The 27,886-nt window shown below is 46.5% G+C and overlaps 1 protein-coding gene and 1 gene segment (V, D, J or C); both read right to left on the bottom strand.

Moving 5' to 3' along the window:
* Positions 1 to 3,414, bottom strand: part of LOC137522623 (Ig lambda-1 chain V regions MOPC 104E/RPC20/J558/S104-like) — a 226,047-nt gene extending 222,633 nt beyond the window's left edge. The window contains 2 exon segments of the V gene segment in view: positions 2,942 to 3,254; positions 3,337 to 3,414. Coding sequence covers positions 2,942 to 3,254; positions 3,337 to 3,382 — 359 coding nt within the window.
* Positions 1 to 27,886, bottom strand: part of LOC137522707 (immunoglobulin lambda-1 light chain-like) — a 418,930-nt gene that overhangs the window by 234,585 nt on the left and 156,459 nt on the right. The window lies entirely within an intron of this gene.

Genomic DNA, 27,886 nt, shown 5'->3' with positions numbered 1-27,886 from the left:
CAAAACAGGAAGTAGGTTGATGTACAGTATGTCCACACATAGAAAATACATCCATACATAAGCAGGCTGTATACAGCATTCCTTTTGAATCTCAAGAGATCATTTGTGTGTTTCTTTCCCCCATGCACTGAAGTTTCAGGCTGCTCTTTTCTTCTTGCAAACAGCTTTGCCCTTGTTTGTAATTCCTCAGTATGTGAAAGCCCAGCCAGCTCAGAGGACGATTTATCCAGCTGATTAGAGCAGCTTCTCTCTTCTCTCTTATCTAAATAACCCACAGGCAGTGTGCATAGAGGGGCCAGAAAGGGTGAGTTCATAGCTGAACCACAACACTGAAGAACTTGGCAGTCTTCCAGACACAGGCCGACAAGTCTGACAGGGGAAAGATACATTGATTTATTACAGAGACTGTCATAGTAGAAAGTGCTGCAGTTAGCCAGAACACATTAGAATAGCTTTTGGAACATGTAGGATGATAAAAAACAGGATGCAATTTTTGTTACGGAGTCTCTTTAAATAATGTGTAATCATGAGAAACAGTAATAAAACATTAAGTCTCCGGGCGCCGCTTTTAAAACGTTAATTTTCTCCGGCGCCCTTTTTTCCTATCGGGCGCCCATTAAACGATATTTATTATAGGAGTGAATGGCGGCGCCCGATTTGTCCACTAGCCTCAGGCGCCAGAATTTACTGTTTCCCCCAAACTGAACCCTCTGGCATGCCATGGTCACAAATTTGCATTGCAGTTTATGGTACAGCCAAATTGCCACTGACACCATTGCACACAATTCCTGCTTCCCCTGCCATGGCTGTTTGGGTATTTGGTAAACTTTAGCCAAGCTATCAGCAATTCCCAATACCTGCCTGCCCAACAGCCGGTGAATTGCTGCACTGATGCTTTTACATACAGTTTAGGGATAATTTGTTTTTGTTTAAATGATTTTGTCAGGGAAAATGATTTAAATAAAACATACCTACAATGTTTAAAAAGTTTATTTCTAATATATTTCAACTTCAATCCGCTAAGTTTTTTCCCTCTTGCTGGAAACCAGTTCACCAATTCACAGCCTGATGTTAAAGGGAACCTGAGACGGGAGGATTTTAAAAAAATTATACATACCCGGGGCTCCTTCCAACCCCCTCCAAGCTGATCGTTCCCTTACCATCCTCCTGCACCGCCTGGATCCTCCACAATTCACAAAAAAGTCCTCTTGTCTGGGGTGTCCAGCGCATGCGCGACCCAGCCTTGCACGAGCCATCGTTGCATTCCCAGCGCTGGGAGCGTTCCGTGCCTGTGCAGTACCACTGTGCAGGCGCAGAATGCTCACAGCAAAGAGAGCGAGATGGGGAAGTGCACACAGCCGGATTGCACCTCGCTCCAACTGAAAGACTTTCCAGGGCGAATTACGGTGGATTCAGATGGCGCAAGAGGACGGTAAGGGTGTGATCAGCATGGAGGGGGTTAGAGGAAGCACCAGGTATGTAGAATTTTTTTCTATCTCCCCTGTCTCAGGTTCCCTTTAACCACTTCTGGACCATAGGCTTAGACCCCCCTAGTGACCAGGCTATTTTTTACAGTTCAGGCCACTGCAGCTTTAAGGGCTCGTTGCAGGGCCGTACAACTCAGCACACAAGTGATTCCATCCCCCCTTTCTGCCCACCAACAGAGCTTTCTGTTGGTGGGCTCTGATCACTTTTGGGTTGTTTATTTATTTATTCATTTTTTAATACAATTTCCTATTTTTTATTTATTTATTTGTTCCCCCTCCCCCCGCCAGCCAATGACATCGATCGGCTGTCATAGGCATCAGCCTATGAGAGCCGATCGCTCTTGTGCCTCCCCAGGGGACAGCTGAGTGACACCGCTGTCCCCCAGTACATCGCTGCCGTAGATCGCAGCGCTGTACAATGTAGATAGATGGCGGTTTAGCCGTCTAACAGTCTCCTAGCGGCGACCGCTGGAGGCAGCTATCGCATCGGCGCACGCAATTCTCAGCAAAACATGCCCCCAGGACTTTACGCCAATTGTCCTTAGGCAGTCCTGGGGGAGCCGCCACATTCACGCCAATTGGCGTGAGGCGGTCGGTCGGCAAGCAGTTAAAGGAAACCAAATACCTAGTAAAAAAAATGTATACATACCTGGGGCTTTCACCAACCACGTGCGCACAGATTGCTCCCACGCCGCCATCCATTTCTTTCTGTCTTATTAGTTTATAAATTTGCACAAAGCAGGAAGTAAAATCTATTGCTCCCTTCACCCTGGCTAGTCAGTGGCATAACTGGGAACAAGATTGCATCTCTTTGCTTGCCTCATAAGGTCTACCCTTGAGGTTAGAAACATTATAAAATACTGAAATTATGGCCACAGCCAAAGAGGTGACTGGGAAAAGGGAATCACTATGATTCTTTACATTCTTGCAGACCTTATAGAAACCCCCATCCAGGTGTCAAATACAGCACTCATGCTTTGATAATATTTAGTTCCAATCTTATTGGAATAAATGGAGTGTGTGTCAGAAGTATCAGACATTGGCGCTAAAGATGATCAGCAGAATAATTCAAAGTGATTGACACATTTTTGCCGTTTTGAGAATTTTGTGGAAAATGTTTTGAAAATTCAAATATTTGTATGCCTTTCACCATTTTTAGACTGAAAAAAAAATCCTTTATTTTACTTATTGACCAGTTAAAAATAACTTTCTTTGCAGTCTAGAAACCAATTATAAAATGCCAGCTGTTGCTAAGAGGTCCTGTTGCTAGAGGTCCTGTTGCTACATGGATACATTTCTTCCTCTGCTCTACAAAATCTCCAGCAAGCTGTTTGCTATGCTTCAAGTCATCAGTATTTAAATATGCAAGGTTAGTCATGATTAAACAGTGGGGGGGCGTAAGAGGAAGTTGCAGTTAATGTGTTAGATGTGATTGAGTTTGTTACATTGTGCGCTGATTGCTTAACCAGAGAGAGCAGTAAATAGTCCCTTCATCCTCAGGCTTAACTCCAGTAATGGTCAGAATGGCTGACCCTCCACTGATAGATCCAGTGTATCTCGGTGAAGCAGGGCTATAGTTTTGGTTGCCTGTACCAGAACTACCAACTACAGCTGTGGGCTTTTCCCCAGGAATCTGGTGGACCCAGAATGGGTAGTTACTTCCAGTTACTGAGCTTCCGCTGATATCACAGGAAAGAAGGACAGTTTCCCCAGGAGAAACAGACATTACAGCATTCTTCTGAATCACAGTATTCTGTGCATCACAACCTGGAAGAAACAGATGAGGATGTATAAGAATTGCTGCACAAATTCTGGAATACAAAAGTGGACACAAATACTGATGTTTTACCTGTCAAACATATGGCAACACTGGAAATGAGGACAGCCCAGTACATGGTTACCCTGGCTGATAACAGCTACAGTGAGTAATGACTGAATGCTGCTCAAACCCAGACGAAAAAATTCATATATGGTGTCTGTTGCTGTATGTAAATCAGCTGGCTACCCATTGGCTAGTTAAAGAACTTCCCCTATCAATAAGAAAACAGTCAAATGAAAGAGGAGTTGTAAGATGTGCTAGATAAAAGTATCCCCCAGATTATTATTATTATTATTGATTTATAAAGCGCCAACATATTCTGTGGCACTGTACAAAGTAAGAAACAAACATGGGGTACATAGATGCTGTATATCATATCAGTCTTTAGTAATAATATTTGAATTATTTTTCTCTTGCCTATAATGTACTATTGAAAAGTATTCCTTAGATGCTGTATATTAAAATTGTCTATTAATATTTGAATGTTGTTACTCTTGTTATATGCTTTGAAATCTTACTGAAAATAAAATACTGCTGTTGAAAAACACTGTATATTATGGCATGAGATTAAATAGGCTTTCATAATCTGACTTATTTACATCCCCTACTGTATCTGTATGATGCCTTTAAAGTGTACTTGTGACACTAAAAATTGAAGAGGACAGATATGTAGCTCCCCCCACCGATCCAGCGCCGGGACCCTCTGAACATGTTTGACATTTGGTTTGTTGAATATATTTGCGCAGCTGCACTCTCATGTGTGTATGAGCACAACCGCTCTGTGCAGTGCAACCAGGTTTGTATATGGACAGGAACGCTTCTGTGAAGAAGAAAAAGGTCCCAGTGAACGGCCATGGAGTGGAGGGGGATCGGAGAAGCTATTTTTCTCCTTACAGGTTTACTTTAAAGGACAGTGATGGCTAACCTTGGCACTCCAGCTGTGGTGGAGGCATCCCATGAAGCATTGCAATACTCTGACAGCTCTAAGCATAACTCGGGGAGGCAGAGGCATGATGGGATTTGTAGTTTTGTCACAGCTGGAGTGCCAAGGTTAGCCATTACTGTTATAGGACCACTGTCGCAAAAATCTTAAAATTTGAAATATATGTAAACACATATAAATAAGAAGTACATTTCTTCCAGAGTAAATCAGCCATGAATAACTTATCACCTATGTTACAGTGAGTAGTAGAAATCTGACAGAACCGACAGGTTTTGGGCTAGTCCATCTCTCCACAGGGGATTCTCAGCATGGCCTTTAGTCTTTATAAAGACATTCCCTGAAAAAGGTTTAAACAAAGATGCTGGCCAGCCTCCCTGCTCGCTACACACTATTTGGGCAGTTGGACGGAGCAACTGCCATTCACTAAGTGCTTTTGGAAATAAAGAAATCCCTGAGAATCCCCCCATGAGGAGATGGGGTAGTCTAAAACATGTTGCTTCTGTCAGATTTCTACTACCTACTGTAAGGGACAGCAACATAGGAGAGAAGTATTTTATGGCTCATTGTAACGATTGGTGTAGCAACACAGACGTCTGATTATGTGTGATCTGCAGAATCACCAATAATACAGACGCTATACCTGATTATGTGGTGATCTGCAGTATCACCAATAATACAAGTATAGCTGGCAGAATAGAAGGTATGTAGTGCTTGGTGCAACAGTAACAGAATAGTTTAGCTAGACCTCACCAGAGGAGCTGGTGGGCACTATTGGTACACAGTAACTGATTCATTTGACAAGACCTCACCAGAGGAGCTGGTGGGTACTATTAGAAGAGCACCTCACCAGTGGCAAGGGCTCACTGGTGAGTAGAAAGGTCAGACAGGCTAGGATCAGTAACAGGCGGGCAGGTACAGTACAGAATCGGCAGGCAAGAGATTAGTAAGATATCAGGCAGGGTTCAGCAACGGAGTCAGATGGGCTGAAGTACAGAAACGATAAGCAAGAGCAGAGTCAGAGGGTAGCCAGAGTCATACACAGAATATCAATATACAGTAATACAATAATCCTAGTCTTGTGTGAAATCCCTGGTTTCCTCGCAGATCAAAGCACACCGGATACTATCTAAGGTCTGAGCGCAAACACGTGAGTATTCGCAACAGCAGACAAGTTGCGAGTGAACAGTGAAGGCTTTTGAAGCAGAGGAGACTCCACGGCCGCGCCCACAATAATCAGCCAATCCGGAGCGCCGTGAGCTGGTCAGCTGAAGCGCCTCTTCCCCGCATAAAGGTCCTATTTCCGTGCGCCCCCGCGCGCTACGGCAACCCTATGTGCAATAGACAAACCTGTCCTCGGCGTACAAGACGCCAGAGGCACGGGCGAAGTCCCTGAACAGGAAGGCAAGGCGGCTGCGGAGACACCCTGCGTGCCCGCAGCCGCCATTTCTGCGGATGTTACACTCATTTTATTCTGGAAGAAATGTACTTCTTATTGTATATGTTTATGTATATTTTAATATTTTCGGGCTAGTGGTCCTTTAAAGATGACACACTTGTTCTTACAGCTGTAATGTAAATGATCTGACTTTCTCAAATAAATGAGTCAACTAGCTGGCTAGAGGAAGTGTTTAGCCCTACATACAAAAAAAGGTGCCTGGAAATCTGAGCGCCCAGTAATGCTAATAGTAAAATATCGGTATTAAATACAGCCCTACGCTCACTTCCAGAAAGAAAGAAATACAGGGCTGCACGCTATGCGCAGTCATGCAACGTATCATGCCTTCCTTAGTTACGCACCCTGTCTACACATTAATGCACGCTCCTGGCTGCTGTGGAGTATTGAGACTGCGATACTTCACTACGGTAGAGTAGCTGCCGCTATGTTAATTAACATAGTAGTGGCCGCTTTAGTGAAGTAGCGCGGTCCCCAAAGTCCCCCAAACTTGGCACAATTGGTCACTAAGTCCATTGGGCACAGTTGATGACTGTGGTTAAAAATTCTGTAAAAGTGGGCGGAGCATAAAACCACCAATCAAATTTCAGCTAATCATTGTAAGCTGCAGCCATTCTCAGACAGTTGATCGCAAAGTTCGCAAACTGTTCACAGACTCAGTTGGTCACTGGGTGACTGGGATTACTATTCAGGAAACTGGGTGGAGTCTACAACAGCCAATCAACATTCACCTATTGATTTTCAAGAGGAATATTTAAAGAGAATCTGTACTCTAAAATTCTTACAATAAAAAGCATACCATTCTATTTATTATGTTCTCCTGGGCCCCTCTTTGCTGTTTCTGCCACTCCCTGCTACAATCCTGGCTTGTAATTGCCAGTTTTAGGCAGTGTTTACAAACAAAAGACATGGCTGCTAACTAGCATGTTATAGGCTGAGAGAAGCTCAGTCTGTGACTCATACAGAGCCTGGAAGGGGCTTGGAGAGGGTGTGTATAACATCTACCTATCACAGCAGAGCAGCACATTCCTGCCTGAGCCGACAAAGCTGGCAAAAGAAAGAAGATTAGATTATATAACAGAGATATAACAGAGATATAACAGAGATAATACAGTCACTGTGCAACTAGGAAAGGCTGCAGTAAGACAGACCACATTAGAACAGGTATAGGAACTTATAGGATAGAAGAAATCAGGCTGAAAATTTTGTTACAGAGTCCCTTTTAATTGCTGGCAATCTTACACTGTTAATGGCAGAGGCCTCAAACCTGCTACAGTTGTTCATTGGGTGACTGGGATTCAAATTTAGAAAAGGGGAGGAGCCACAAACTGCCAATAAGATTTGTTTGATTGATTCCAATAGGAACATTTTAACTGCTTCCTTTCTCACATTATTGATGCCAAGGACTCCAAAGCTCACAAACTTAGATATTGACTGACTCTGTGTCTAGGTTAGAAAAAGTGGCCAGACCTAACAACCAAATACATACCTGAGCAACGCCGGGTCTTCAGCTAGTAGGTAATAAAACTCAGATTTTCGATTGGTCCATCACCTCATACGACATTCTCAGGGTTATCTTTATTTTAAAAGCACTTTCTAAACAGCAGTTGCTCAGTCCAACTGCTGAAATAGTGAAGATGCAAGAAAGAAGAATGACTAGCATCTTTATATAGATCCTTTCCAAAGATTGTTTTTGTAAAGTTTAAAGGAAATACTGAGAATTTCCCCTGGGGAGATGGACTAGTCCAAAACTTAAATCTATCAGATTGTTGCTGCTTACTGTAAGTGACAGCAATATAGGGGAAAAGTAATTTACAGTCTGTAGAAATGTACTTATTATACATGTGTATTTTAAATTGAACAATATTTCGAGAAAGTGGTCCATTAATTTTAAAACCTTTATTTCACTAATGTCCATAGTTCTGTGAACATAACTCAGAGAGGACCACACACTAAGCATGGTAGAGGATACATGGCGCTTGCACAGGTTATGGTCCACCATGGCTGTATGGGAATTCAGTAAGCTTTATCTGGGCCATTGGCAATGTACATCGCCTGCTCAATAGCGGGTGAAGATGCTGGGTTGATGCATTTATAGTGTACAGGGGTTATTTAATACTCTTGTCAGAAAAATGTGGAGCTAAATCAACAATCTACAAAAGATTTCATGGTTTACAATTCACACTCCTATTTGAGACAATCCTGATTACCCAGACTTGGTGACCCTGCCATTCAGTAAAATTTGGGCAGCTATGGGTATTACTGTAGTGCATCCAATTTTTCATGATGGCTCCCTCAAGTTATTTGAGGATTTTAATCAATCTTTTTTTTTATCTCCAACTCTGCCGTGCCAATCAAGTTGCACTGTGTGGAGATCTTCTCTCTAATGCTGGGCATACATGGCTCGATTTTGCCACTTGATTCTCCCGCTCGATCATTTTGCTGCTCGTCAATTCTCTTATCTTCCACTTGTTTTTCTTATGTTTTTCCATTCATTGCTGTCCGGAATCGAGCGGCAAAATGATCAGGCGGGAGATCGGGCATGTCGAAAATTATCTATCGAGCCATCTTAATGACTCAAAAATGAGCCATGTATGCCCAGCATTAGTTTATAAAAAATTTAATGATGGACGTATCCAAGTAAAAAAAAAAAACAGACACATAGACAACATGTTTCGGACAAACACTAGTCCTTAATCATAGCTGTTTGTCGAATGGCAGCCATGGCCAAAATATAGGTTCAGAGGTAAAGGGCAGATGCGTAACCCTGCCCAGGAATTGGGGAGGGGGGCAATAAAGGGCCCATGTCTTATAAATCGATCAGGTAATATTAGAGAACATAAATGGCTAGAGAGAGGATTAGGCCCTGAATCTCTGAACCCTATCTAAAACTATAGACATAAGACATGCATAAAACGGAAGTTAAAAAACACAACAAGAATAAATGCATCAGGGAACAAATGGACAAAGAGAAACCTGAACAGACATATGACATTAGGTCATTAGAACCAGGTCCCACCTGGTATCCATGCCCTGCGGCATCCTGGTACCTATGCTTTTTTATGCTTCAGTTTTCTTTTCTGACCACAAACTTTAGAAATTAAATATGCAAGGCTAGTCATTAAAAGTGGGGAAACATAAGAGGAAGTTGCAGTTAATCTGTTAGATGTGATTGAGTCTGTTACGTTGTGTGCTGATTGCTTAACCTGAGACCGCAGTAAAAAGTTCCTTCATCCTCAGACTTGACTCCAGTAATGGTCAGAATGGCTGATCCTCCATTGATAGATCCAGTGTATCTCGGTGAAGCAGGGTTATAGTTTTGGCTGCCTGTACTAGAACTACTAACTACAGCTGTGGGCTTTTCTCCAGGAATCTGGTGGACCCAGAATGGGTTTCTTCCACTGATATCACAGGACAGAAGGACAGTTTCACCAGGAGAAACAGACATTACAGAATTCTGAATCACAGTATGCTGCGCATCACAATCTGGAAGAAACAAATGAGGATGTATAAAAATTGCAGCACAAAATCTGGAAAACAAAAGTGGTTACAAATACTGATGTTTTTACCTGTCAATAATATAGCAACAGTGGAAATGAGGATGGCCCAGTACATGGTGACCCTGGCTGATCACACCTAAAGTGAGTAATGACTGAATACTGCTCAAACTCAGACTGAAATCTCATATATGGTGTCTGCTTCTCTATGTAAATCAGTTGGCTACCCATTGGCTAGTTAATGAACTTCACAATCAATGAGAAAACAGCCAAATGAAAGGGGAGTTCTAAGATGCGCTAGATGTAAGTATCCCCCAGTTACTGTACATCAATATTTGCTATTAATATTTCAATTGCCTCAGAATCAGTTGTTTGGCTATATTGAATATATCTGGACATACTTGACTTCTAGAGGGTCCTGGACATCAGGGTTCTTAATGAAGTTAATGGAATTGCAGTTGGAAGACCACCAGCAAGACTGAGCAGTTGAAGGTCATCATTGGAGAACCATAAACCAATTACAAAACCTTATAGTTTGGGTTGTGAATGGCTGTTAAGCCTTTGATGTTCATGGTGTGGGTGGGCACAAATGTCTGTAGTGGAGACTTTTAAGTTTTACAAAAACCACATATTATAAATCTGATACTTTTAGAACACTAAAGTCTTCATGAAGGTGACCTTAGCCCACTCTTATTTATTGTCATGTTCAATGCAATTGTAAATGCCATCAAATACAGAATTAGTAAAATGCTTTTTGGATATCATACGAATCATACGAATCCTGTATATATAGCCGCATCTACACGCGTAGATGCGGCCGCGATGTTCCTTATCAATCGAGCCGCTGATGTGGCTCGATTGACAAGATGCGACAGGATGGATCTCCCCGCCGCCGATTCCCTGCTCGCTCCCCGCGAGGGGACAATGGCAGGGAATTGAGCGGAAGATAAGCGGAGCGGGGACGAGCGGGAATCGAGCAGGTATTGATTCCGGTGCACGCGCGGCGAGCGGGGACGCGGTGGGGACGCGGAAGAGGCGATCCGGTGGCTAATCGAGCCGCCGGATCGCCGCCTCATCTACTCGTGTAGATGAGGCTTATCTCTGCATTAGTATGGCTGAAAAAAGGGACAGACTCCGGTACTCCTCAATCAATCTTCTTTTATTAAAGGGAAGGTCCAAGCAAAATAAAAAAAAAATGAGTTTCACTTACCTGGGGCTTCTACCAGCCCCATGCAGCCATCCTGTGCCCTTGTAGTCATTCACTGCTGCTCCAGTCCCCTGCTGGCAGGGCCGCATTGCGTACATTTTTACGCATTCCCGCTAGTGCAGGAACATTAACACATACATTTTTACGCGTTAGTGCAGCGCGTACAAATTTACGCCTGGCACCACTAAATGCGTAAAATGCATGTGTTAATGTTCCTGCACTAGCGGGAATGCGTAAAAATGTACGCAATGCGGCCCGCCGACCTCTGAGGTCGGCAAGCTGCCAGCGGGGGACTGGAGCAGCAGTGAGTGACTATGAGGGCACAGGATGGCTGTATGGGGCTGGTGGAAGCCCCAGGTAAGTGAAACTCATTTTTTTTTTTGCCTGGACCTTCCCTTTAAGGCCACAAAGCACTGGTATAAACGAAAGCCCCTATGTCTACAGCTGTTTCACGTGTAACCGTGTATCTCTGCATTAGTGTTTGTCAACAACCTTCCAGCATTTGGACAAACAGACTGTGAGATGAAATAAAATATACATACTGGTATCAGTTAATAGGAACTACTTAGGTACTACGTGAAAAACAATGTAGATACAACTAAAAGCATGGTTAAAGCAAGGGATGTTAGCCACCACTAGATAACACTCCAGACCAAGACCAAGAAGGTAGCTACAATAAAATACCTGAGACATAGCATAAGCAGAACTAGGCATATGAAAGTGGAATTAAATCAAATAAAAAGCAGCCAGATTTTCAATCCACTTGGCTAGGGACCCCACAATTCTAAAAGACATGTGAGTTGATACTGAACAGGGGTAGGACCTCTACACTTTCAGTCATACCTTCCTGGATATCCAACCTGCATAATCAGAAGGTGGGCATTGCTGTTATAGCCAGGAACTTCCCCAAGTACATCTAGTAGAGCTGAGTGTGGCTTTGCAAGTAATGCAGTGGGGGGAGGCTTTAGGAGTACTGATTAGTGCCTGATTGACTACAACTGATTTCACATAATCCCAAATTTGAGGACTCTCAAAGGTAGATTTGGGAGGGGAAGGTTAAGTGAGTTTGGTGGCCCACCATACACTGTTAGATGGCTTTAGGTCAGGCAAATGATCAATATCTGACCAATATCGATCGTTTATCTGAATGCTGTTGTGCACCACTACAAAATCTATCAGATGTCAGCAAGCAGACATCAGCTGAAATGTTGATCTAATCGCTGCCAGCACTAGCAGCAGGGTTGTTTTCGAGAACCTCGTGATCACAGATTACCCGTGATCACAAGCATTTTTTGGCTCCGAATACGGAACATTTCCGAATGCATGATCAGTACAGATCACGAATTTCGAATTCGCATCTAATCGTGATTAACGCGAATTCGGTCGTGATCACTACATAAATTCAGGATCATGAATTTGCGTTGCGCACGTGCGGTAACCATTGACTGACATCATTGGGCCAATCAGAGGGCCCCCAGCTGAGGCACTAGCAACCAATCAGAGGAGGGGAGCCTGGCCCTCCCCTACTCTATATAAGGTGGCGGCCATTTTAGGGAGTCGTCCTTGCTTGTGACTTGTGGTACTGAGAGCATCTCCAGTGCTGCTGTTGGTCTGAGCCAGGTTTTTTCACTGTGTAAACAGAGCATTCTGCATTCTAAACACATTATTAACACATATATTATATTGCTGTATAGATAGCTAGTTATTTAGTGTTATAGTTTTCAGTCAGCTAGTGTATATACTGTATACTGTGCTGCTAGGCTAGTGTTAGGTCTGTGTGCAGGCTAGGCCTGCTAGCCTAGGGTAGCCTTAGCCTAGCTAGCTGTTGTGTAGTGTAGTGCATAATTTGTACTTTTTATGGCTTAATTTAGTGTTAGAGTAGCAGCCGCAGTAAGTTAGCACTGAGCAGCAGGCAGGTGAGGGTCTGTTTGGTTATTTTCTGACTGCTGCATCTGCCTTGACTGTATTGATTGCAGTGTGACAGTCAGACAGTGTTTTAATGCCACTGTCTGTCACTCTGTCTTGTTACTTAGTGCTACATTACTTCGTCCAATATAGTGTAGTGGAACACTGACGTCTGTCACTCACTGACCGTTTACATCCAGTGAAGTGGACTACCTCTACCTGTCATTGTTCGTGACTTGTACTGACTGAGTGTCAAAACAAAAAAGAGACGGCACACCACTGGCGCTGCAAAACTTGCTGTGTATTAAGCGAATCAAACACTACATGTTACGGATCATTGATCCTTCATCAGGTGTATAACAACAGTGATGAAGGATCAATGATCCGTAACATGTAGTGTTTGATTCGCTTAATACACAGCAAGTTTTGCAGAGCCAGTGGTGTGCCGTCTCTTTTTTGTTTTGATGCTACATGAGCTGGACGAGCAGTCCAGCTGAGGCTAGGCACCGGCCAGTGTTCAGGTAATCATAGACCTGAGATACCGTCATTTCCATACAATTTGCTTTACAATGTACTGACTGAGTGACCTGTCTTCTAGTCTACTACTGTCTGTCTATTAGACACCCCTCTCTATTAAAGTGTACACCCTTTCTCACACTTTATATATATGTGTATGCTGGCCCATTGACCAGAGTCAGGCACAGGCTGTCATGGAACTGATGGCGGAGCAGCAGGCCACCGATTCCATCCAGACCTCCAACGAGACCACCAGTTCCGCCACCACCAGCACTCCGGTCCACAGCAGCAACCGCCCACCACCACTGCTTGAGGTCGATCCTAGTGGCCAGCCCGCCCTCACTGAGCTCGCTGTTGACCCCAAGGAGAAATTTGAGGGCTGTTGTGGTAGAATTTAAGGAGGAGATTGAGATGGAGGAGGTTGTTGTTGGCAACGGTGAACAACAACCTGATTTTGATGAGGGAGGGTGATTATGATAGTGATGATAATGAGGTGCGGGACCGTCCCTATGTGCCACAGTTGGGCAAAGGCAGCTCGGAGGAGGAGGCACCTGTGGCACAGAGGCACAGCAGCATGGCAACCAGGGACAGGGCCAGCAGAGGGCGTGGAAGGCAGCAGGCAAAGCCTGCTGCTTCAGTCGCTACCACCACCGGCACCTGCACCAGACAGCCCCCCACCAAAGTGAGAAATGGCCAGCCTTCAAGCCTGAAGTGGCGGTTCACATCCCCAATCTGGCGTTTTTTGTTGTGTCCGACACGGATAAGAGTCGTGCATTTGCTACAACTGCAGGGCCAGCCTGAGCAGAGGTCATGATCTGTCCATGTTTGGTACCTCATGCCTGCTGACCCACTTGCAGACCAAGCACCCGCAGGAGAACGAGGAGTTTAATAGGCTGAAGGACAGTGGCACTGGACCTGCATCAGCAGCAGGAGTGGGGAAACTCACTGCCCTTCTCTTCCCCCCCCCCCACGCACTTTGTCAGTCCCGCCGCGATTCAGTCTGGTTTGTGCAGCCAGTACTCAGTAGCCTCCTCTGCACCCTCCACAGTTGACTCGCCAGACCCTGCTCAGTGAGTCCTTTCCCGGTGTGACCAAGGTTCTGCCTCCCACCAACAGGCGCGTCCGGATGCTGAACGGGTTGCTTGCCCGGGCCATGTGACGTACTCCTTTGTGCAGGAGGGGAGTGACATGAGTAGCCGCCACTACTTCTCCCGCACGGCAATCCCAGCACTGCACCAGTTTGCGTTGGTGAATGGGGCCCGTTTGCTCGATCACACCGTGAGCTGGTCCACGTCATCATGGATTCCTGGAGCAGCCGTTTCAGGACAGACCGCTACCTGTCCTTCATGGCTCACTGGGTCAGCCTGGTGGAAAGGCGTGAGGAAGCAGCAGGTCCATCCTCGGGCACAGCAGCAACAGCCCAGTGGGCGGTGCCACCCCGCGGGTTCAGGGGAGCTGCAGCAGGCTCCTCTGATCCAGGTCCCTCCTCCTCCGGGAAACCCACCACCGCCACCAAGCGTCCCCGCCTCAGCAGCAGCGTGAAGGCCCGCCACTGCCAAGCGCTGCTGGAAATAGTCAGCCTGGGGAAGACCTGATGGCAGCCAATGTGCTTCACAACCTCAGCGAGCAGAAGAAGAGGTGGCTGACACCCAAAGGCCTCAGAGTCGGATTGGTGGTGTCCAACAATGCAGCCAACCTGCTGGCTGCCATCACCAGGGGACATTTTTCTGTTTGGCTCACGTCCTGAGCCTGGTGGTGCAGAAGTTCCTGCCGATGGTGGCAGACTACATGGGGTCCTTCAACAGGCTTGACAGCGGCGATGACCCTGTGGACCCCTTGGAGTACTGCGTGAAGCACTTGGAGTGAGCTGCGCAGTACGCCCCCTTCCAACGTGCTGTCCGAGAGATGCTTCAGTGCGGCCGGTGGCGTGGTCACCAAGAAGCGCTCTCGTCTGTCCTCAGAGTCTGTGGACAGACTCACCTTCCTAAAGACCAACCAGGGCTGGATTGAATGCATGTTCCTGGCCCCTGCTGTCAGGGACAGGGGGACATGAGGTGGCTGGGAATCTTTTTAGCACAAGAAGAAGAAGAAGAAGGAGAAGAAGAAGAAGATGGTGAAGAAGAATAAACAAACAAATACAGAAAACAAATATTTTTCATCCAATTTTTTTTTTATTATACCACCACACATAATTAATTGTGGTTTTTCTTTAAAAAAAAACATTATGTTTTATGCATCATTTACCCTAAAAGAAGTTTTGGAAGCAATTTAAAGGCCATTCGTGATTAGGACTCGTGATTCCGGATTTGGTCGCGGATGCAAATTCGAATTTGTTCGCATGCTCGTGATTACGACCGAATTCGGATTTTAGCTAACCCGAATTCACGAAAACTCGAATAGGAAAAGAGGGTATTCGAGCAACCCTGACTAGCAGTGACTGCTTAAAACAGTACAAAGCTAGGGTAATGTCATTCAATCACACTTACACGCCTACCTTCCCACGCTGATGTTGGCCATACGTGATTCAGTTTTGGGGGACTTTTTGACCCCAAAAATATGATCAATTTTTACATTTCTAATGCCGCTTAGTTCCGGGTCCCGGCTTGATGACGTCATCAAGCCGCGACCCGGAACTAAGTGGCATTAGGAGCAGAGATGCCGGCCGGAGAAGAGGAGGCTACTGCGGCTCATCGCTGGAGCCTGGAAGGTGAGTGATGGCTGCTGGCAAAAGGGGGGACACCTGCCACCATGGGGGGGGACACTGCACAGCCCGCCACAGAGGGGATCCGGCCACCTGACCCCCCGAAATGCGCACCCCCCCACCTCAAAATGCCTGGTCCTTAAAGGGGGTTAGGCGGCCAGTCCTGAAAAGGTTACGTAAACATTAAGTTTTGTTGTTTTTCTATCTGATATTCCCAACACATCAGAAATTTATCAGAACATGTGGAGACATTTATTTTTTTTCTCTTACAAAAATTACTTTTGAGTTTTATATACTATTGATCGTTTTTATCGAAAAAAACTGAATATCAATCAATTTGCTTAAAGGGGAACTGAAGAGAGAGGTATATGGAGGCTGTCATGTTTATTTCCTTTTAGACAATACCAGTTGCCTGGCAGCCCTGCTGATCCTCTGCTTCTAATACTATTAGCCATAGCCCCTGAACAAGCATGCAGCAGATCAGGTGTTTCAGTGGTTCAGACTTATAAGTCTGATCTGACAAAACTAGCTGCATGCTTGTTTCTGGTTTTAATCAGATACTACTGCAGAGAAATAGACCAGCAGGGCTGCCAGGCAACTGGTATTGATTAAAAGGAAATAAACATGACAGCCTCCATATACCTCTCTCTTCAGTTCCCCTTTAAATCTTTATGGCTTAATAAAAGGCTTTTCCCAGTCAATATATGCAAGAAGTTTTGAATCAGGATGATACCATTTATTGGCTAACTTAGAGATGGATAAACAGTGAGCTTTCGACTTATAAAAAGCCTTCGTCGGACTGGTTCCTGACCAAAACTGAAAAAAACAGCTTATATACACTGACAATATATGATTGATACAGTATACAGTATTTTTATTATTTGCTGGATGGGCCTTTGGTTTAACCACTTGCCGACCGCGCACTCATACCGCGCGTCGGCAAAGTGGCAGCTGCAGGACCAGCGACGCAGTACTGCGTCGCCAGCTGCAGGCTGATTAATCAGGAAGCAGCCGCTCGCGCGAGCGGCTGCTTCCTGTCAAATCACGGCGGGGGGCTCCGTGAATAGCCTGCGGGCCGCCGATGGCGGCTCGCAGGCTAAATGTAAACACAAGCGGAAATAATCCGCTTTGTTTACATTTGTACGGCGCTGCTGCGCAGCAGCGCCGTAAGGCAGATCGGCGATCCCCGGCCAATCAGCGGCCGGGGATCGCCGCCATGTGACAGGGGACGTCCTGTCACTGGCTGCACAGGACGGGTAGCGTCCTGTGCAGCCTCGATCACCGGGGGGGCAGCAGGTAGGAGAGGGAGGGGGGAATTTCGCCGCGGAGGGGGGCTTTGAGGTGCCCCCCCCGCCAGCCACACGCAGGCAGAAGAGATCAGACCCCCCCTGCACATCATCCCCATAGTGGGGAAAAAAGGGGGGCGATCTGATCTCTCTGCCTGCACCCTGATCTGTGCTGGGGGCTGTAGAGCCCACCCAGCACAGATCACTAAAAACAGCGCTGGTCCTTAAGGGGGGGTAAAGGGTGGGTCATCAAGTGGTTAAAGGATTTTTAATAAATGTAATTATTTTATTGAATCGAATGTTAAATCTGTTAACACATCTAAAAGTGTATGATGTGCGAAAAAAAATATGGAAATGGTCTTTAAGGGGAATCTGAAGTGAAAATAAACTTATGATATAATGATTTGTACGTGTGGTACAGCTAAGAAATAAAACATTATTAGCACATATATGAGTCTGATATTGTTTCCAGTACAGGAAGAGTTAAGAAACTTCAGTTGTTATCTATGCAAAAGAGCTTCTGTGAGCTCTGCGACTTTATAAAGTCATGGACAGCACTGTCTTTTGAAGCACTTATCTCAACCGTTTTTCTGTAGAGACAAGTTCAAAAGGTCAGTAGCATGCTCTGTGAAATCATTTAAAATGCTGAGTGTATTGTGGAAACTGCAATTATTAGAGAATGATGCAATGTAATAAAGAAAAGCTATATACCTGAAAATAAAAAAACGATTTTCTTTGCTACTAATGTTCTATTAATTATCTGTGCTACACAACCATGCAATTCATTATATAATTCGTTTTTTTTCCCGCTTCAGTGGAACTTTAAGCACACCAGGCCTTATTGTCAGGCGCCGTTTTTTTGGTTTCTTGCATTGGAATGTTCATGGCTTTATGAATACTGTCTACCCATCTTAGCCCCTACTTCCTTTTCTAATTTTTTTCCTCAGATTTTCCCATCAGAGTCTTCTTCAGGGAATCTCGCGTTGTCTGGACATGTGTCACTGAGTCATTTCTGGCGCAACTACCAGACTGGAGGGCTGTTATTGTTGAGCTTTTTAACTGTGATGGTTTTTATTTACACAGGTTTGGATAATTTAATACAGACTATATGTTTCCTTTTATTTTATTTTTCTTTATGTTCACTGAGCTGACATTAGGCACTAGCATTCTCACGAGACTTTAGTAAAAGAGGAAGCGGTGCTTAATGTGTTAGGTGTACATCTGTTTAATACACTGTGCACTGGCTGCCTAGCCAGAGAACACAGTAAAAAATACCATCTTGTTCAGCCTGTGTACTGGTAATAGCCAGAACAGACGATCCTCTTGATATGGATCCAGTATATTTAGATGATGCTGGATTACAGTTTTGGTTGTTTGTACCACAACTGGCAACTACATGAGCGGGGACCTTCCCAGGTGCCTGGAAAACCCAAAATGGATAATTATCCCCAGTTACTGAACCTCCATTGATGATGCAGGATATTAAGGCATTTGCACCTAGTTCCACAAGCACTGCAGCATCCTGCTGGATGGTGTTCTGAGCCACAGAATCTGAAAAATACAGAAAAAAAAGATAAGAGAAGAAACCAGATTATCTATCATCTATTCATCAATCATTATTATTATTTTAACCAACTTACATTTGAAATAAGTTACAAGACTAAGAAGGACTAGCAAAGTCATGGTTAATACGACCAGTATCTGGAAAAGAGAATAAGCTTGAATTCTCAACATTGCATATAAATACCCGCATGTTCCTCCATATGTAAAAAAGCAGATTGCTGGTTGGTTGTTTAAAGACTCCACCCAGAGATCTGTGGGGAAAAAAAGCAAAGCTGTGGGTTGTCATTAATATTCGGCCACATCCCACATACACAATGGTAGGTTGAGTGGTTTTCCCTAAAACGTTCCCTCTAGTAAGTAATAGATTTTATATGGCGCAGCCTTCTGAGAAACAGTTTGTGACATGAATTGCTCAGTGTAGTCAGTAAGTGCTGTGGTAAATACTATAGTATCATGTACATGAACAACAGCCCAAAACACATTATGTAATACCTTTTTTAAAAGCCTTTTTTTCAGAAACAAATCTTATAATGATTAGTGCTGTATAGTTTGATTGCAAATGTCATTTTGGTTAACACTTTTGTTATATGTTACAAAGTTAAAATGCAACTTCAAACTTTTAGTCTCTTGTACTGTCTCTAGGGATGAGGTTTCTTAAATATATCTCCGGTAGCACATACTAGGGTGCCACTTGGTGGGCTGGAAGGTGCCACTGGGTGGGGAGGAAAGTGCTACTGGGTGGGGAGGGGGGAGGAGGATGCCACTGGGTGGAGAGGAGGGTCACGCTGGCTGGGGAAGAAGGAGCCACTAGGTGGGGAGGAGAGTGCAACTGGGTAAAGAGGAGGGTGTCACTGGGCAGGGAGGAGAGTGACACTGGGTGGGTACTATATTGCATCCATCCTCCCTCCTGTGTCTCCTTGCAGTGCCAGTGCATAATGTGTCCCACTCCCCAACTCCTGTGTCCCTTTGCAGCAACAGACGCATCGGTGCATTTATGTTACCTGCTCTATGCACAGACGCATAGAGCAAGTGAGATGCTGCAAAGGGACAAGAGGGGGGCCCATGGAGAGGGAGAGACTAATGATGTCTGGGCTCCTCCTTGCATCCACATACTCACCAGCCGCATCGGTGCAGCTGTCATTTACTGGAGGCTGGGGTGCCTCGATTGTTTCTACCGAGCAGGGGTAGATTTGTCACACCTTCCTTGCTGGAGGCGAACTGAAGGGTTTGCGGGCCGCACTCCCCCCCCCCCTCCTCACAACACCACTAAATATGTGCCGGGTTGGGTCTGGTTGGAAAAGATGCCCCAATATTTATATTTATAGTCCTCTAGACTGTGCATGTTATTTTGTAAAGATATACTTTATGCTTTGTAAAGGCCTGACGAAGGGTTAACAACCCGAAACGGACTAGTGTCGTTGCCTGAATTGTACTATCTGAAATGTACTGTTTCATCAAACAAAGCACACAGTGTCTATGATCTGTTTGAATACAATGATCTTCTACATTTGCATTATGAAGAATTTTTACTGATAAATGCAAAAAAGTTTTTTATCTTTTCGAAAAAAAGATTTTTTGGATACAATAAAGTGTGATACAAAATTTTGGAATCAAACTACTGTTTTGTGGTTTCACCTTATGAGGACAGAGAAGTACAGATCCTCCTGGCACATGGCCAGGACAGCTCATGCGCTCAGACGCGTATCTGGAGGGATGCAGGCATGACACGTGCCCCAGGCGACCTCCCTCTTCAATCATCAGGGGGGCGCAGTGTTGCTGACCGCATTCCTGAGTCTAAGGGAATAACAATCATCCAGCAGCCTGCCCGTCTCAGCCTTTGTCTTATATCTACATTCAGGGCCGGATTACCGACCAGGCAACAAAAGCAGTCTCTTGGGGCCCCCCATTCAGAGTCAAAGGGGCCCCATCAGCACATAAACCAGCCCTCGCCATCCTGTCAGCGGTGGCTGGATGGTATAATGGTTAATGGGACTCTGAGCAGTGCAGTAACTATGGAAAGATGCATATAATTTTAAAGCTCTCTTTCTCCTCTTTCCAATGATATATAAACCGCCGCCCTATGCCTTTTAGTTTTCGCTATTTTCGCGATCAAAATCGCGGCCACTGCAATTTCAATCGCGAAAATAGCGAAAACTAAAAGGCGTAGGGTGGCAGTTTATCATTGGAAAGAGGAGAGAGAGAGCTTCAAAATGATATGCATATCTCCATAGTTACATTGTATTACACAGGACAACTTTTCTCCAAAGTCGGCAGCTCGATTCAGCACAATGCAATGAAATATAAGGAACCCAGGTGGATATAATTACAAACATCATGCTGGTAGGTGTGAGGATGCAATTCATTAGTTGTGGGTATGCTTAAAGGCATACCCACAGGCACTGCTCAGAGTCCCTTTAAGGACTCTGCCTCTGACACAGGAGACCAGGGTTCGAATCTCGGCTCTGCCTGTTCATTAAGCCTTTCCTTACCTATTCAGTAGGAGACCTTAGGCAAGTCTCTCTAACACTGCTACTGCCTATAGGGCCCGTCCTAGTGGCTGCAGCTCTGGCGGTTTGAGTCCGCCAGGAGAAAAGCGCGATATAAATGTTATTTGTCTTGTCTTCTCAAATGATGCCGTGCGCTGCTCATTGTCTTCAGAGCCAGGTTCTCCTCCTAGGTCCCCCTCCTGCTACTGTGCGCTCTGCCACTGCCCACTACTCCCTCCCTTCCCACAGAGAACCACAGCTGCAGCAAGAATGATAGCAGCAGATGGCAAACGCTCACTAACCTATCCATGATCCAAGCGATAGAGATTCCGTCATCTGAAACCCATCTGTCTCTTCTACAGTGCAGCCGCTCTCTCTGAACTTAGGAAGTAGTAATAGTAGTAGTAACAGAGCGGCAGCACTCTAGAGGAGACATATGGGCTCCGCATGATGGGACCTCTATTGCTTGGATCGCAATAAGTGAATGTGAGTCATCTGGTGCTGTCATTCTCCCCCGCTGCGGCTGCCTTGTCTGCTGGACTATCGTATTCACTGGGATGGAGGCTGCATGGTGGCTGTCTAGTTTGGGAGGAAATCGGTTGTTCGGTGGTGGGGGTGGTTATATAATTCTGTCTGGGGAACGGCTTCCGGTTTGGCAGTGTCCAGAGCTTTCTGCTATTGCCAGGCTGGAGATGCAGGGGGAAAGTGCTGCTGCTGTGATATCTGGCACCCTCTTCACAGGGGTGCCCCAGCCCTGAGTGCAAATGTCCCAGCCATTCATCTCTCTCTCTGCATTTTGCCGCTGCTATTCCGTGCATCGTGCACTCACAGAGGAAAGCGGGCGGTTGCCCATAGCAACCAGTAGCTCGGCTGCCCCGGTGTGTGCGGCATATTGCTGTGCAGCTGCATCTTCTGATTCTATTACAACATGATGGGGGGCCCAAATCAGTTACTTTGCTTAGGGCCCCATTTAGCCTTAATCCGGCTCTGTCTACATTACAAGCTATTGAGAGGTGAGCTTCAAAGTTTTCCCTCACTCCCTACCATGTCTCAGTCCCCCAAGATAGCAGCAGATGCTCCTGGTCTGGAGGTTACAAGATCTCACATCCATTTAGCTCTGTCATTCACACATTCCTCAGCCTTATCTCAATGTGCTGTTTACTTACTTTTATTTATGACACTCTCTGCACTTTAATCATTACGCTGCTGGCATCTCTGTGGCCAGATTTAACAACCTCTCTCTTGTACAGTGTACCTCAGTTGTTAAAATGCATTATATTTCTAGCTCAGTACCTATCTACTGATATTTAATATGTTGTCAGCCTTTTATTATGTTATAATTGTCACTGCAAATGTTTCATTGCTTTCATTCATATGAGAGTGGTGGCTGCCATATTTATTTCCTTTTAACCTCCCTGGCGTTCTATTAAAATCGCCAGGGAGGCTGCGGGAGGGTTTTTTTTAAATTAAAAAAAAAGTATTTCATGCAGCCAACTGAAAGTTGGCTGCATGAAAGCCCACTAGAGGGCGCTCCAGAAGCGTACTTTCGATCGCCTCCGGCAATCGAAAGTAACAAGATAGGCCGCAATGAGCGGCCTATCTTGTTTCGCTTTCCTCGTCGCCATGGCGACGAGCGGAGTGACGTCATGGACGTCAGTCGACGTCCTGACGTCAGAGCCGCCCGATCCAGCCCCTAGCGCCGGCCGGAACTGTTTGTTCCGGCTGCGCTGGGCTCGGGCGGCTGGGGGGACCCTCTTTCGCCGCTGCACGCGGCGGATCGCCGCGGAGCGGCGGCGATCGGGCAGCACACGCGGCTGGCAAAGTGCCGGCTGCGTGTGCTGCTTTTTACAGAATCGAAATCGGCCCAGCAGGGCCTGAGCGGCGACCTCCGGCGGCATACCCCGAGCTCAGCTCGGGATTACCGCCAAGGAGGTTAAACAATACTGGTTGCATGGAAATCCTGCTGATCCTTCTGGTCACTAGGGTCTAAATCACACACCTGAAACATGCATGCAGCTAATCTTGTCAGATGTGTTATAGACATTTGATCTGCATGCTTGTTCAGGGTCTATGGCTAAGGCAGGGATCACACTTGTTTTTCAGTTTTCAACTCAGCTTTTTCTGCGCACATTTTCTGCACACCAAGGGCTTGATTCACAAAGCGGTGCTAACCTACTTAGCACGTCTAAAGTCTTTAGACGCGCTAACCAGGGTGCTAAGTAGGTTAGCACCGGATTTCTCAATCAGATCGTGCGCTAACTTTGCGCGCGTAAAGTTTTACGCGCGCAAAGTTTTTACGCGCGCTAAGTCCCATAGGTTTTAATGGGCACTTCGCGCGGTGCGCCCTGTGCTCTGTGCAGTACGCGCATAAAGTTTTACGCGCATAAAGTTTTGCGCGCGTAAAGTTTTATGCGCGAAAAGCTTGTTTAGACGTGCTAAGGGGGTTTTCACAGGCGTGCTAACAGTTAGCACCGCTTTGTGAATCAAGCCCCAAGTGTGTTTCTATGCAGAAAAATGTGTGCTTTTTTTCACAACAGTTTTTAATGTAATTGATACAGAAAACTGACAAAATAAGCAGAATTATCATGCAGAATGTCAGTTTTTTTTTCTGTGCAAGAAAAACACATTAAGTGTGAACTAGCCCCTTGATTAACATGAGTTTTCAGTTCTTCTGTGCAGAAAACGCGTATGAAAACAGTCAAGTATGCAGAGGATCAGAAGGATAGCCTCATTTATTTCATAGTGACTTACATTCTGGTATTTGTGTGCGTGTGTGTTCTGAATGCATGATGGGGTTACCCTGTCCAAAAAGGTTAGACAGGATGCTGTTGATTGTAGGTGTGTGTGTGTGTGTGGGGGGGGGGGGGGGCGCAGTTTTAGTATTTGCCATGGGCGCTGTCTTGCCTAGATACGCCACTGCATGCGCTTTTGAGCTGGTGATAGTTGGTGATCTTTCGCCTAGAGAAGCCTTTTGGCCCTGCATGGGAAGAGGTTATGAATAGTGTTGGGCGAACAGTGTTCGCCACTGTTCGGGTTCTGCAGAACATCACCCTGTTCGGGTGATGTTCGAGTTCGGCCGAACACCTGACGGTGCTCGGCCAAACCGTTCGGCCACATGGCCGAACTAAGAGCGCATGGCCGAACGTTCCCCGAACGTTCGGCTAGCGCTGTGATTGGCCGAACGGGTCACGTGGTTCGGGCCCGAACGCGCTCTGATTGGCCGAACGGTCACGTGGTTCGGGTAAATAAATACCCGAACCACGTCATATCTCCGCCATTTGTCTGTGGGTTTAGCTTTGGGTAGGCAGGCAGGGTAGTTCGCTCTCCAGCCACGCTAGCCAGGGTCCCCCCCAGTCATTGTGTGTCGCTGCTGGGAACAGTAGTACACCGCTCGCTCAGCCACACTATATATAGCATTGTTTACTGCCACTGTGTACCTCGCTCAGCCACGCTATATATATAGCATTGTGTTTTCTGACACTCTGTGTACACGGCTTAGCCTGACTAATATAGCATTGTGTGTACTGACACTGTGCACCTCGCTCAGCCACGCTATATATAGCATTGTGTGTACTGCCACTGTGCACCTCGCTCAGCCACGCTATATATATAGCATTGTGTTTTCTGACACTCTGTGTACACGGCTTAGCCTGACTAATATAGCATTGTGTGTACTGCCACTGTGCACCTCGCTCAGCCACGCTATATATATAGCATTGTGTTTTCTGACACTCTGTGTACACGGCTTAGCCTGACTAATATAGCATTGTGTGTACTGCCACTGTGCACCTCGCTCAGCCACGCTATATATAGCATTGTGTGTACTGCCACTGTGCACCTCGCTCAGCCACGCTGTATATAGCATTGTGTGTACTGCCACTGTGCACCTCACTCAGCCACGCTATATATAGCATTGTGTTTTCTGACACTCTGTGTACACGGCTTAGCCTGACTAATATAGCATTGTGTGTACTGCCACTGTGCACCTCGCTCAGCCACGCTATATATAGCATTGTGTTTACTGCCACTCTGTGTACACCGCTCAGCCAGACTATATACCGTTGTTTACTGACACTCTGTGTACACCGCTCAGCCAGACTATATACCATTGTTTACTGACACTCTGTGTACACGGCTCAGCCTGACTATAAAGCATTGTGTGTACTGCCACTGTGCACCTCGCTCAGCCACGCTATATATAGCATTGTGTTTTCTGACACTCTGTGTACACGGCTTAGCCTGACTATATAGCATTGTGTGTACTGCCACTGTGCACCTCGCTCAGCCACGCTATATATAGCATTGTGCTTTCTGACACTCTGTGTACATGGCTTAGCCTGACTAATATAGCATTGTGTGTACTGCCACTGTGCACCTCGCTCAGCCACGCTATATATAGCATTGTGTTTTCTGACACTCTGTGTACACGGCTTAGCCAGACTATATAGCATTGTGTGTACTGCCACTCTGTGTACACCGCTCAGCCAGACTATATAGCATTGTGTTTACTTCCACTCTGTGTCTGCTGGGCCTGGGAACAGTAGTACACCGCTCACCCGCCACTGTATAGCATTGTGCTCTGTGTTGCTGCTGGGAATAGTGGTACTGTATAGCATTTCTGTACTGCCACTGTACTGCTGCCAGTCAGCGTGTACTGTAAGGATAAGTGAAATGAGGAAGAAATCCGGTGAAAGAGGAAGGGGTAAGGGAAGAGGTGTTTCCCCTGACGGTTCACGTACAGGCCACAGGGGAGCACCCAAGAAAACCCACTCAATACCGCCCATGTTGTCCAGGACAACAACCCTCACAAATCCAAAAGAACAGGACCAGATAATTACTTGGATGACCTCTCAAGCGTCCAGCAGTGGGTTAAGCAGCACCAGCACATCACGCACGAGGTCCGAGTCCTCAGCCAGTTACAAGGAGCCAGTGGGCACAAAGCTGACACAACCGGCAGCGACACCACGCACACAACTGCCAGATAACCAGTCCTATGAATTACCTCAGGACACAATGGGGTATTCGCAGGAGCTATTCCCAGCCCAACAAACTTCCACCTATGAAAGGTCAATGGAGGAACAGCCAGAAATGTTGTGCCCGGATTCACAACCATTAACTGTGGGAAATGCACCGCGCACTGAAATACAAGGCGAGTCCGAGGAGGACTCGGAAACCCAAATCCCAGAGCAAGTTGGGCAGGAGGGGTTGCAATTGCAGGAGGTCGGCCGACAAGATCTGGAAGACGACGTTGGAGTGAGCTGCGCAGAGGTTGTTCTGGGGAGCTCTACTCCACGGCGGCGGCCCCCCACAATGACATATGACGAGTTTGAGGAGATGGAAGAGGAGGGTATGGACAATGTGGACAGAGACCCAGATTTTATTTGTGAACGAGAACATCGCCGTCGTAGCAGCAGCACAGATGAGTCTGTTGAAGAACCCACTGCTGCACGAGTTCGCCTTGTGCCACAAGGTAGGCGGCGCGCAATTTCAGGCACCACAAGCGTGGAAGTTAGAGTGAGAGGCAAAAGAGGAGGAAACAGAAATCGCCAGCAAGGAGGCAGGTGCTCCAAAGTCTGGGCTTTCTTTGAAGACTGCACTGAGGATGTTACCATGGCGATTTGCAAGGTGTGCAAGACTCGCCTGAGCAGGGGGAAAAGTATTAACAACCTCTCCACCACCAGCATGAGCCGCCACATGCTATCCAAACATCCCACTCTGTGGGCAAACGCGGCAGGTCAGGGTACCAGCAACACTGCCTCCCTTGGGTTCACCAGACTCACCACCAGACCCGCCTCAGCAGCAGCAGTAGCCCAGCCATTGCGTGGTTCACAACATTCACAAACATCAGACGACGCTGACACTGTCACTTTCCGGAGTAGTGCTCTTGAGGTCTCCCAGTGTTCATCAAACACAACAACCAACAGCCCTTCCGTGTGCAGCGCTACGGTTCAGTTGTCTGTGTAGGAGATGTTTGAGCGCAAGAGGAAATTGCCAGCAAATGACCCCCGGGCCGTGGCAGTAACAGCCAGCATAGCCAAGCTTCTGGCCTGCGAAATGCTGCCATATCGAGTGGTGGAGACAAACAGCTTCAAGGGCATGATGTCAGTGGCCATCCCACGTTACGTGGTTCCCAGCCGCTACCACTTTGCGCGCTCTGCAGTGCCTGAGTTGCATGAGCACGTGGTCAGCAAAATAACCCGAAGCTTGAAGAATGCCGTCGCCTGCAAGGTTCACCTCACCACTGACACCTGGACGAGTGCGTTCGGCCAGGGTCGATACATCTCCCTTACCGCGCACTGGGTGAACCTTGTGGAGCCTGGCAGCGATTCCTCACCTGCTACGGCGCGGGTGTTGCCCACGCCGCAAACAGCTGCACCGCCGTCCCTCCCACTGGATAACAACAGCAGCACCTACCTCTCTGACTCCTTCTCCTCCAACGCATCTCAAAGCTGTACCTCATCCGGAAACGCTAACCCAGCAGCAGTAGGATCGTGGAAGCAGTGCAGCACAGCTGTTGGCATGCGTCAGCAAGCGTTGCTGAAGCTGATCTGCCTTGGGGATAAGCAGCACACAGGGGAGGAAATTTGGAGGGGAATAAAGGAACAGACGGATTTGTGGCTGGCACCGCTGGACCTGAAACCGGGCATGGTTGTGTGTGATAATGGGAGTAATCTCATTCGCGCTTTAAGGTTGGCTAAGCTGACACACATCCCTTGCCTGGCGCACGTGATGAACCTAGTAGTTCAGCGGTTCCTGAGGACATACCCAGGCGTGGCCGATCTTCTGTTGAAGGTGCGTCGAGTGGCCAAACATTGTAGAAATTCCAGTACTGCTTCGGGGGCACTCGCCAAGATGCAGGAGCGCTTCAATCTCCCCCACCATCGCTTGCTGTGTGATGTCCCTACGCGCTGGAATTCTACGCTGCACATGCTAGCACGCTTTTGTGAGCAGAAGAGTGCAGTGGTCCAGTACATGACGGCGCAGTACCGAGGCGCATCCGGACAGCTGCCAAGCTTCTGTGGA

This window comes from Hyperolius riggenbachi, chromosome 1 (assembly GCF_040937935.1).
Source record: "Hyperolius riggenbachi isolate aHypRig1 chromosome 1, aHypRig1.pri, whole genome shotgun sequence".
In the NCBI taxonomy this organism is placed as follows: Eukaryota; Metazoa; Chordata; class Amphibia; order Anura; family Hyperoliidae; genus Hyperolius; species Hyperolius riggenbachi.
The sequence above is the reverse complement of the archived record's forward strand: the minus strand, read 5'-3'. Positions and strand labels throughout refer to the sequence as shown.